General features: G+C 46.6%; 1 protein-coding gene across 3 annotated transcripts in view; it reads right to left on the bottom strand.

The window, feature by feature from the left end:
* Window positions 1-2,624: 2,624 nt before the first annotated feature.
* The window catches only part of SMAD3 (SMAD family member 3), a 71,672-nt gene continuing 61,794 nt past the window's right edge, over window positions 2,625-12,502 (bottom strand). For 2 of the 3 annotated variants that reach the window (XM_008502128.2, XM_030456794.1), the window contains exons 8-9: window positions 10,388-10,532; window positions 2,625-7,215 (exon numbers count right to left, since the gene is read on the bottom strand). In XM_008502128.2, the coding sequence (XP_008500350.1) occupies window positions 7,092-7,215; window positions 10,388-10,532 (269 nt within the window). In that variant the 3' untranslated portion in view covers window positions 2,625-7,091. The remainder of the gene's footprint in view (window positions 7,216-10,387; window positions 10,533-12,502) is intronic. The other variant, XM_030456793.1, reaches the window with a different exon arrangement.

Here is a 12,502-nt window from a genome sequence, read left to right as displayed (position 1 = left end):
TGGTCTGTGCAAGAAAGCACAAAGTGATTGCAGCAGTGGTAGCAAAGGGCACCTAGAGAGGGCTCCAGCAGAAGAGACCCTCAGACTAAAGAGAAGAAATTGCAATTGCAGAGTTTCCTGGGGCACGAGGATCACTGAACCTCATGAAAACACAGGATGGCAAATTCAGCTCCCAAGGCTCCAGCAGTTCATGTGTTTCCTGTTTCAGTGCCAGCTCCTTGTCCCCAGGGGTCCCACAGCAGCCACGTGAGGGACTGGTGGCAAGAGAGCAACCACGAGGGACAAACCAAGAACAGACTGAAGAAACCAAACACCACTGGGATGGCATCTTCCTATTGCTCCATGCTGGAGGCAGCTGCTGACCAAGGTTTAGTGCCTTTGGGACAGATTTCCTCTCTGAAGGAACCTCCCTCCCCCAAGCCCAGCAGGCTCCTTCTCCATGCAGCCAGAGAAGCTGAATCCTCTCTCTTTCCCCACCAGCATTCCCTGGGACAGTGGCACTTCCTAATCCCAAGGAGTCAGGTCCAAGCTTCTGGCCTCAGAGAAGACATTCAGCACTCAGTTACAACAGGTTTGGTGCTTTTACTAATCCATCCTTAAACACAGCCCAACCTTGCTGTAGTTTTCCTGGGATTAAAAGGTTTTTCACTGCTTTGACTCAAGACAACCTTCTGAGGCCACTGGTTTTGTTACCTCTATGAATCAGTCCATGTGGCTTCTGTGGCCAGACCCTGACTTTCTCTGTAGCCAGTTCAGCTTGCATTGCTTTTTGTGGTTAAAGTAGTTGTTAGGTCCTTAAAATAAATTAAGTGTAAATTAAACTGGCTCTCTCCAAATATGCTGCTGTTTGGCACTGCCAGCTCCAACTGAAGGGGCTGCAGAAATGCTGTGTTTAATTAATTATTAGAAGAACTCATTACTTGCATACAACAACAGTAATGTGTCTCAAACAGCAGTGGATTACTCCAGTAGTGTTTTTGGACTCATGGAAACTGTCCTGACCACCCTTAATTAGTAGATTATAGCAAAAAAAAACCCAAAACCAAACAAAAAAAACCCCCACACCCAAAAACTCTGTGCAGAACCCCCTCAAGTCAGGTGTAAAACCAGAGAAGCCTCTGTCACTTTATGACACTGTGGTTATTTTTGGGCTAAGCCTTTGCTATTTTTCATTTATTATCAAACCTGTTTTTGCTTCACTTTCCATCCTCAGTGCAGGTGAGAAGCCTGATACTGAAATCCCTGACACATGCAGGTGATCACAGCTCAGAGCTGCTTTACTGGATCACTCCCAACTTTTGGCAGCAACCCCAGCACAAAACCTGGACAGGACCCTTTTGTGACCACATTGTTGGAAAGCTGAGTGGAAAAAGCATCCTCCTAAATCCTCAGGAAAAACAACAACAAAAAAAATCAGAATTTCAAGTGAAACCCAAGGATTTCACAGAATTAGCTCACAGAATGCCCTCTCCAAGGCCAGGCTGAATTCCCACATGGATCTGTTGTTCCCCCACCTAGGATGGCACCTGAGCTGCAGCTTCTCTGGACATGTCACATCCCAGAGTCACCTCCAGGTGCAGTCCCAGCAACAGGACCACATCCACAGCATCCAGGGCTCTCCACCCTGGCTCCTGTGGCATTTCTGATTGCCTCCTGGGCTGGCAGGGAGATCATGGACTTGGAGAAGTCCAGCTTAACAAGGGGCAAAAATCACAAACACAGCCTGGGAGATAAAACCAGGAAAAAATCTCCACTAGGAACAGAGCACAGCCATGGAACAGCTTATCCAGGGTAGAATCCCTGCCCTCTAGGATTTTTGCTTCAGGATTTATCTGGACAAAAGCCCAGCTGACCTGATCTGGTGTTGAATCAAGCACAAAGTTACACCAGAGACCTCCAGTAGTCTCTTCCAGTCATCTCCTCTCTTGGATCTGATGAGTGGAGCAGCTGGAAACCAAGTTGTGAGAGGACTTCCAGTTTCCTGCCAGGTGACACATTGGTCAGGTGAAGGCTCCTGAGCAGAGGACATTCCAGGAGCATTCCAGGAGCATCATGGTTATCCCAACCAGTTGTGTTCCTGTCCTGCAGGAGGGAGCAGCTGAGAAGCCAAAGCCAGGACTTCAGCAAAGGATTTCAAAAAGCTCCAATTCCTCTACACAGAAACACCCCAGGGGTGTTCTAGGGGCTGCCTCATGACAAGGTAAGGACAAAGCAGTAAATATTCCACTGCTGCTCCTGCATTTCTGGCAGTGGTGGTTCCTAATTCACAGCTACAGTTTGGTGCACAGTGAGTACTGAGCTACCTCAGACTTTCCCAGCAATTAAATCCTTTCAGCCACAGTGCTCCCCTTCTGGCCACCTCTGAATCCCCCTAGTTAAAAAAATCACTTGCAATTTTAAAAATTATGTTTATATCTGGCTTTAAATTCTTGAACAAAACCAAACTAAAAAAAAAAAAGGAAGATCTTACCTGTAGCTGAGGTCTTGAGCAAATTACTGGGAACAGCACCTCAAGGTGCTGCTGTGTCTGAGTTCTCTGGGGTTTCAAAGCTCCAGATACTTTCAGGTTGTGTCCTTCTATACCTTGTTCCCATAACCTTATTTTCTCAGGAGCCTCAGTTTTCAAATCCAAGTTTATTAAAATGTCAAAAAAATAGAACTTACAGTTTCACATATGAAAGAAGAGGGCATACATAGTACAGGCTTTTAGTAACAAAATAGGTGAATAATGCTGAACAAGCTGAAGCAGGCAGGTGACAGCACTGGGCAGTAACATACAATCTCAGGTTAAGAAAAATCTAAACACTAAATGCAAACATGCTCATACATTGCTAACAAAGGGGCAGCAGCTCAGGGGAGGGTGGAGACTGCCAGCTGCCTCCCTGGGGAGGTGAAGGAGATGCTCTCAGCAGCCCAGGCTGGTGCAGACTCCTCCCTGGACTGGAGGAAAGCTAAGAGGAACCAAAACATCTCTGGGGGAAGAGGTTGCTGTCTTCTTAAAGCCTCAGAAAGCTGACAAGACCTGAGGAGCACAACTCAAGGGGCTGTCTGGGAACCTGAAGGATAAAGCAGCAGCTGAGGGCAAAGCTCCAGCTGCTGAGTTCTTGTTGGGTTTGCTGGGCCAGGGGCTGCTGCTCAGTTCTGAGCTGAGGCTTTTCCCACCTCAGGGGCTGCCTCATTTCTAGCAGTCACCAGAAAGGAACATAGCAAAGATTTAACACTCCTTAAGTGTCCTTTCGCTTCAAAATTAAATATTTGATTCATCTGAATACTCAAGAAAAAACATAAATATAGAAGCATGTACATAATAAAACAAATACTGAACTTCTGCTCAATCTACCACTACACAGGGACTAATTACTTCTCCTCCTAGCTTACCAGCTTATTTCTGGAATCCCATCCCTCCTACCTATCCTGTACCTTAGAGAATTAGGGAAGCTCCCAGATGTTTTGTCAAACAGCTGAAGTCCTTCACTGAGCTGCCTTCTTCTTGCTCCTTCTGCTTTTCCAGTTAGGAAGCAGCACCAGGCACTGCTGTGAACCCTCCAGATGGAGTCCTGAATATTGCAGAGGAAGGCTCTGCATGGTTCAAACTTTGCTGAGGGGAGAGGAAACCAATTTGTTTAACTCTTTTCTCAGAGGTTACCCCCAGCCTTTTCATGGCATGATACGGAGAGCCAAAGGTTTGGGGCAATTTGTTGATTTCTCCATCTGTGTACACACACACACATGCTCATTCCTGGTGGTTAAATCAAATGGAAAGCACTGGATTACTTCTAAGAAAAGCTTAACACAAAATACAGACTGCAATTCAGATCAATACATTAATAATAATAATTAAAAACAAAACAAAAACAACAGAACACCACAGTCATTTAAAACCACAAGGCCATCAGTGTCATCTGCCAGCAGCCAGGCCCTTGTGTACAGCTACACCAATTAAAGAGTCAAAGTTCCTGCTAGTGACTCTCTACTAGTAACAAAAACCTAGGGAATCCTGGTGAAAGAAGCCCAGACTGCCATGAAACAGGAAGCTGAGGATGGCTGATTGCTTACATTTGTGCTACACATCCAAGCTACTTTCAGAAAGTTGTAGAAAAAAGAGGAAAAAGCCAAGAAGCAGCAGCCCCGGGCAGCTCTGGGGCACAGGAACCCCACACTCCCTCCTCCCTTTCTGTAGTGTCCACAGCATCCAACCTGAGCAGCTCTGAGGAACCTCAGCTCCTGCCCCATCCCCATGGGTTGCAGGGCAGAGGGGTTCCCCTCAGACTTCAGAAGGCAACTTCAGGAGCCACAAAGCTTTTAGGAATTGGTGAGAAGGCAAAAAAAGGGGAGGAGAGGAAATTAATAATGCTTCAGTGGAGATAATCCTCTCAGTTTTAACTGGACTTACATTTTCCATTTGAAGCCATTTTACTCAAGGGATGATGAGATTAACCCCAGTTTTTATGCATCATCTGGATCCTGTTTTTCAAAAGGCATCTATTAATAACAGCTAGCAATTAATTAAGAAGATAGAAATCTGGTTCCTAGAGGAAATCCAGGTCCAATTCTTAGTTTGGCAATTCTGTCTGCAAATTCATATTAAAGTCAGGGTTTATTCCAGCTCTGGGTCAGGCTGGGTTCCTGCCCACACTGTCACCTGTAATGAACTCTCCAACACTGGAATTTTAGATGTGATTTTTTTTTTTCTTGTTCCTAATGCACAAAGCACCACAAAGTCCAATTTCTTCCTCGATTATGTGGACAATGAAAAGAGTTTGTTCATTAAAATAAGCAAATGTGACTTCAAGACACCTGGGGAGGAATCCTGGGGCCACTCCACATAGATTTTTTTTCCTCCCATCTCTCACTCACTAAAGCAGCAAGTCAAAGACTTCCAGAAAAGTCAGGATAAGTTGTTAGAATTGTGTTAGAAACCTGTATCTGAAAGTAAATGCCAAATCAATCCACAGTGACAGCCAGAGCTGCTTTTTTAAGTGGCTAGAAAATCCTACAGATGCTCTTATTGCACAAGTCCATGCAATCAGAGGTTAATTAAAATCAGACACGTTGCAAAAATTAAACTGAAAAAAAAACCTTCCTAGACACCAAGCCACGTTGCAGAGGGAAAGCTGGAGTCAAAACTGTGCAGAGAGGATCTTCAGAAGTGCCTGAAGCACCTGGGAGCACATCCACCACTCAGGAGTCTTCCTCAGAATTTAAATTTCATCTACAAAACATCTCATTCCTGGAAGAAAACTTGTAAAGCATCCCTTCATTTGCCTGGGAAAACAACCCCCAGCACTGAGCATCCTGGATATCTGGGTTTGGGTCACCTCCTGCAGCTGCCTCAGGTCCAGAAGTGTTGGGTTTTTAGGAACCAGGAGGTGGGGTTGATGAACAGAGAAGTCTCAAAAGAAACAGGAAAAGCCTCTGGAAATTCCTGGGAGTGTTTGAAATGCTGTAAGAAGTCCCTGCTGGGGCCAGGGAGCTGCAAACCTCAACCTGTGGAGCAGCTCGTGGCCACATCTGGGAGCACAGAAGTCTGCAGGACTAAAGCCTTAACACAAAGCATCATAAAATTCATTCTGCCCTTCCCAGAGCCTGATCTCACTCATCTGTGTGTGTGTGTGTCCTTCCTAGATGAAAAAAAACCCAAAAGAAAAAAAAAAGATTTCCATAGGAAACTGATTATCATTTTCTCCCCTCCCCTTTCTCATCTTTTGGCACAAATGCATGTGAAATTCAGCACAGATATAAAGAAACAGATAACTGGATAAGCACTGACAAAAGTTATGAGACTTATTTGGCAAATCTGAACCATAAAAAACAAGTGCTAAGGGATTTTTTTCCAGTTGGGGAAGTTGTTTGCTGGGACAGTTGCTGCAGGGAAAAAAAAAAGTATTAAACAGTCCAGAGCATGTATATTTAAAACAAACATTTTATAATACAAGTAAATACACACTCTCCCAATTTCTCCAGGCAAAAACCTATCTCAGAGCATTCTAATCAGCTGAGATAAGTTTTAAAATAGAGGGGGGGTTGTGTCTGAGATGTCCTGGTTGGTGCCCAGTGGGGTGTGACAGCCTGGGATGCTCACCTGGTGAACTGCATCTTCTGAAAGTGGCAGCAAGGGGCCTGGGCCCTTCCACCCCTGGGGCAGCCACTGGATTCACTGAGCCCCCAGCACTTCCCAAGTGGCAGAAACCATTCAGCATACTGAGAAAACAGACTACAAACTTTCTGGGGGGGTTATGCAAACAGACTGCACAACACAGAAGGCTTAATGCCTCCAGGCAGAGCTCCCCACGTGACAAATGTCTGTCTGGGAGAAGCTCAAGTCAAAAACATTGCTGCAGCAATAGCAGAAGGAGCCTTAAGTTTGAGCTTTTGCTTCATGTCAGGCCAGTCTGAGACCATCAAGGCATCAGCTGCATCCCTCAAGCACGAGGCTGCCTCCTTGGTAGAAGTCCAGCGTGGGAAATCCATTCCTTTTGGGAACATTCCTGGGGGAATTGGTTCTTGTCTGTGCTTGAAATGCTTCCTTTCCCCCCTGCTGCTGCTGCAGTCCCAAGGAGGGCAGGTGTGGATCAGGTGGCTGCTGACAGGGATGCAGGGTTCATCCCCAAGTCCCACAGCATCTAGCTGTTCAGAGGGGGTGTGTGACAAGAACCTGGAGTTGTGGGAAGCAAATGGGAAGTTCCCTTTGAGCTGTCAGGGGCTCCTCTGTGCTCCCCAGAGCAGGGAGTGAGGGGCAGGATGTGGCAGGAGGCAGAGCACCCACTGCCTTCTCTCTGCTGAAATAAAGTCCAGGGTTTGGTTTTTGTTTTTTTTATCATTAGAAACTTCAGCTTCCTATTCTGACTGCCATGGCCCATAACATAGTAACCAAAGTGCTAACAGTTTCAGTGGAAGTGGCTTAAAATGGGTGTTTAAAAAAACAAAACAAAGAAAACCCACATTGGAGGGTTGGGGGTTTTCTTGCAGATTTTTTTCTTCATCACTTCAACAACTGGGAATTTCTTTACCATGTATTTTGCTAAGGGATAAGCCAATTCCATTTTCCAGAGTCTTTCTTCCTCCCACCTGACCCTCAGGGAGATGCTTCCTTAGGAGACACTGGAACAACGGATGCTGGGGGAGCCCATTTGTGTCAGGACCTTGTCCAACCACTGCAAGGGGCCATTCAGGTGCAGTTCAATCCAGCAGGGAGTGCTGGTCACAGTCTGACGCCTGGCAGAGAAAAAGGAGGGGAAAAAACACAACTGTGGCTTACAAAACTTGACAAAAGTGAAAAGGTTTTACAGCTACTGAAGCATTCTTTCCTGCTTAGACAATAGTCTTGCATGCAAGGCCAGAGGAATGTCTCTCTCTCCTCTATTACATGCTTCTGGCCTTTGCTGCCAACTCCTTTTAAAAACCCTACCTTTGCTCTTTACATTTCTTCTGATCCCAGAGGAGCAGCTCACTCTATAACCTACTTATTACTCAGATTCCTGAAAAGAGGCAACATCCAGTTCCCTGGAGAGAAAGGAAGGTGTTTATCTAAGCACAACTCTTCAGTCTTATTTTGCAGCCCTTGCCTCTCCTAAGTAGTTAGAAGCAGTTCACCAAACAGGTAAATTTCTCTCTGTGCAAGAAAGAGCAGAATATTCTCTTTTCACCCCAGGTTTTAGCAGAATGTGGAAGCAATGAGAATGGCTCAGCCACTCAGACTCTCTCTTCTTTTGCTGCAGAGCTTGGGAGGATGTGCTGGAGGTTTGGACTCTCCACACGGAATCCCCAACTGGTTTTGGGTTGGATGGGAAATTCCAGAGCATTTAATTCCAACCCCCCTGCCACGGGCAGGGACACATTTGATCAGTTGCCTCAAAAGATGCAGAAATTCTGCAGGGTGTAAAAACTTTCCAAGCCTGTCAGAAAAGCAGACTCCTAGCATGAAACCATGGGCTTTAAAATCCCTGGAGAGCTGGCAGCTGTGGCCAGAGAGCAGAGAAGGATCCTGGGCTGGGTCAGCCCACACTGTGCTTTTTCTTTTCCCCTGCCACAAAACACTTTCCCCCTCTCCGTTATTCCCCCTGAGGCCAGACCCCATGGAGTGACTCCAGATGGAAAAGCAGGAAGAGATGAGGAGGAAAGGAAAGGAAGGGAGGCCAAGGCACAGGGAAAGGGGCTCTCCCTTCCCTGCCGAGGGATGGCAGAAGTCTTGTTCCAGGCAGAGAGGCAGCAACAGCTGCTGTGGAGGAGGAGGATTACAAAGAGAGAGAAATAGCCTGGAAACAGCCTTGTTTTACACCCTCATTTCCCACAGAAGCTGTCCTTGGAATCTGTCTGTGGGTGGGAGAAGCCAAAGTCTGCAGGGCCCAGGGAGAAACCACTGCTCTGGGGGGCTCCAAGGAGACCCCCTGCTCCTGGGGGAGCTTCCCTGAGCTCCCAGCACCATCCCTGCTCCTTTGTGGCCAGGTGGAGGAGCAGGAATCCAGAGTCTGGCTCTGTGAGGCTTTGGCTGAGGGCTGCAATTGGTTTTGTTGATGATGAAGCTCTATCTCTCATCCTTTGAACTGAAAATGGCAGCAGGGCCCTGCAGGCACCCCACCCATTCCCGGCTGTCCCGAGCTGGCAGGGCTGGGCTGGGCCCCAGGAGTGGGTGTATGGGCAGGGTTGGTCCTCTGCAGGCACTGAAGGGGATGGGTCCTGCTTTAAGAGGTGTCTTGGGGCTGTTTGGGCAGAGGATGCTGAGAAATCTCAGGCAAAACGGCATGGAAACAAAATGGTATGGAAACCCATCCCAGGAGGGGCTGTGTCCCTTCTGTCCTTGTTGTGCTAAGCTAACACAACAAAGTTCATCCCAACCTTCCCACTTCCAGCACATCAGCTCCAGCCTTTCAGAGAGGAAAATCCTCCAAGCTCTCCCTGCTCTCAGCTTGCTCCACCAGGCTCTGAAAACCTCCATCTCACAGAGGCTGCAGTTGGCTTCTCCCCCCCCTTTTCCCTCCACCGGGCTCACAGAGCACCCCACCAAGGAGCCTCCTCAAAGGCTGCACCAGAAATTGTGCTCTGGACCCAGCTCCCACAGTAACTTTTCCATCTCTATGAATCAGTTCAACAAACAAAACGTGCTCTGACAAAGGCAATCAGATGTAGTATTTTGTGGCAAGGAAATGAAGGAGCAAGAGAGCAGCCTGGGTCAGCCCAAGAGTAGGGTTTCAGTGCCTGCACCACTCTAATGAGATAGCTGACTTTCCGTAAGTCCTGCTCATCTGGGTTTCATTAGGAGCTGTGGCTCTGAGCCAGGCCTGAAAATGCTCTGGCCTGGGTACAGGACAATTTCAAAACAAAATGGACTCTGAACATCTGGAGAAATGAAGAAAAAGCAGGAGAGGAACGTGCAGGGCCCAGGCTCCAGCTGATGGGATGGCAGCACGGGGAGCATCGCCCGGTGGCCTCGCTGCTCCAGGAGGCAGGGGCTGCTCCCCCCACCCCAGTTTCCAGCAGATCCATGGATTTTCAGGATCCACACAGGCAAGTGAAGTATTTCAAAATGCCATTTGGCTGAAATCCTTGCCAGCTTTTTTTCTCTCTCATAAAACGACATTCATTTTCCAATGAATTGTGCCTCCCCTGCATGTACTATTCAACACTGATTTCACTCCCTCTGCTACTTTGGGATGTTTGCTTGGTAATGCTGGGGAGCAGCAGCAACACAAGCTGTGGAGGACCCTGTCCCTCATTCTGCCTCTGTCTTGTCAGAATAACCACATCACCAACCCCAGACATCAGACCCTACTGCATCTCCTTTTTAATCCTCAATATTCACTGGGAAAAACAACAACCCTGTTTCTCCCAGTGCCTCTGCTCATATTTAAGCCACTGCCCTGTGACAAGCACTAAGGGAAAGAATAAAGAAGATTTAACTCTAGTTTTGCAGCACCTCTAACAGGTCTTCCAAATACAAGACTTCAAGCCAATCTCATTTGAATCTCATTACTCCCTGATTAAAGCTGCATCAAACCCAACTGGTATCTATCAGGCAGCACTCCCACCCATCCTGTCCTGGTAACAGTGCAGTCAGCAGACACTCAAACTATCACATATACAACTAATTTTAAGAATAAAATGTAATAGTTCCTACACAGGCCATCTGGATTTATCTCCTGGGTTTCAGGGAAAGCTCCTGGTTTGTACAACACTGACCCAATACTCGTGGTCTTCCACCTGGATCACAAGGTGGATGTTTGACACAAATAGGATGGGGAAAAAACAAGAGATCAACATCACCTCAACAACTACAACCTCTCTGCATTACTGTGCTGATTTCCCCTCTCTGAGAAGCAGAGCATGAGGTGTGAAACACAGGGGGGTTTCATAGGCAAGGAGGAGGACAGTTTCATTTCCGAGAACTGACCTGTATTCTGCTCCCCAGCCCTTGACAAAGCTCATCCGAATTGTGCACATTCTGGTCAGCTGATAGACAGCTTCAAAGCCCTGGTTTACAGACTGAGCCAAGAGAGCAGCAAATTCCTGGTTGTTAAATATCTTCAAGTTACATCCTGTGAGAAAAAAAAGAAAGAAAAAAAAGAAGATGACAAGAACAAGGCATTAGCTTAAGTAGATTAAGAAATGCATTTCTTCCTGAGGATGGAAAGAAACTCCATGCTGCTTTCCCATAGCCTCAGACCATGTGTGATGCTCTACACAGATTGTTTAAACACAGGATTTTCAGAAAAAGAAATTGTGGCTGTTGCCACATTTCCAGAGCTCATATGCTGAAAAGGAAGAAAACCAAGTTCCAGGAGAGGGAAGGCTGAATGCTGGTGCCCACGCAGCAGATTGCCATCTCTGAGCCCAGACTTGGGATCCTCCTTCTATCATCTTTGCAGTCATTTCCCTCAGATTGTAATTTAAAAGCCTAAATATGACTGGAACATTTAGAGACAGCAATTGCTACAGGGCCTGAAAGAAAGGAATATGCAGGCTAAAAATAGGAACTCACTGGTGTTGGATTTACATAGTGCCCATCAGCAGGAGCAGGGAGGAAGTTCTGAAGTGGCACCAGGCTGGCAGGGCAGAAATCAGTTACCAGGGTTAAAAAGCTGCTGGCAAAACAGCTTCTGCCATAATCCCCTCTTAAATGGAACTATCAAAGAACTTTGCTTTAAAACTGGAGTTTCCCCCCAAGGTTCAGTCTCAGCTAAAAGACAGAACAATTTATTCATCTGTTTTTTGGTGATAAAGGTGAACTACAGCAACATGATTCTTCATTTAGAGAAATAAACACATACACAACTCTTAAAAGAAGTGTTGCCAGGCTTGCTTTCTCCCAGATAACCAGAAACAAATTAAACTCTGGGACTTGGCACACAAGGAACTCTCCTTTGGGATTACACATGGGCCAAGTCTGGAAACCAACCAACCCCTTGGCCTGCCATGAGTTGTGTTTTTCCCAACTCCCCTTCTGAGCCTGCTCTCTCTTGGGCTGGACTCATTCTCTCATCTGCTTTTTGGGTCCAACTGCAAAGAGCAAAACGTAAGCACAGGCAACAGCTCAGCAGCTCCAGAAACAACCACCCAGTTCTGGTGACCCAAGGGTGGCCCAAGAGCCCTACAGGGAGTTACAAGGGAAGCTGCATCAGGAATGATGCAGTCTAAGGGGGGGTGGAAAGAAGAAAAGTGAGAGCAGCTGGGCCAGGCTGAGCACAGAGAAAGAGCTAGGGCAAGGAAAACAAAAAACTTGGTGGGGATCAGCCTGCCAAGGTGTCCAGGAGGGGGTGGGAATGGGGCTCTCCCCACTCCTCTGCCTGGGAGGAGAGGGTACAACTTGATTTTGTCAGCAAAGGAATGAAAAAAACTGCTGGAAACTCAGCAAGGATTTGAAGCTGAGTCTGAGAAGGCAGCCAAAGACTGTGACAAAAGTGGGGAAAGCTGGAGTCCAAGAAAATGTGCCTTAGATGAATCTCCAGCAGAAATGGGGGTTGTTTATGTCCTCAGATGTTGACTCCAGGCAGGGTGGACTCTTGTGATGTGGCTGGAGCAGAAGTCATGTTTGCAACACTGGCAGCTGCTTCCCAAGCATCTGGGAAAGGAAGCCCATTAGGATGGGCCAGAGCTTGCAGTGCACGGACCTCTCCTCAAAAGAAATACAATCTTTATTCTAATATTTCCAAATAAAAAGGTTTTTTAAAATATATACACACTTCTAACTGTAAAAAAAAAATAGATAGATGGCTAAATTCCCTTTCTAATGGTATCCTCTTATCCAAGCTCTTTACATTTATCTAACAACAAAAAAAAAGCATTTCCTTCCTAGAGAGAGAGGCAATAAATTCTCTTGTAATCTTTCACCACACTTGAGACACACATTTGCAGTAACCAGAACAAGTGCCTGCAAATCTGACTTCCCTTGACTAAAACTACTTCACAAAAGTGGGAGGGAGAGTTTCACACAGTAAAAGCATCTGCAGCAGCTCCCTTTAGCAGCACCTTCATCCTCTGGGCTGTAAGAAGTGCCCTGCTTGAGCTG

This window comes from Calypte anna, chromosome 10 (genome assembly GCF_003957555.1).
Source record: "Calypte anna isolate BGI_N300 chromosome 10, bCalAnn1_v1.p, whole genome shotgun sequence".
Lineage (NCBI taxonomy): Eukaryota > Metazoa > Chordata > Aves > Apodiformes > Trochilidae > Calypte > Calypte anna.
The sequence above is the reverse complement of the archived record's forward strand: the minus strand, read 5'-3'. Positions and strand labels throughout refer to the sequence as shown.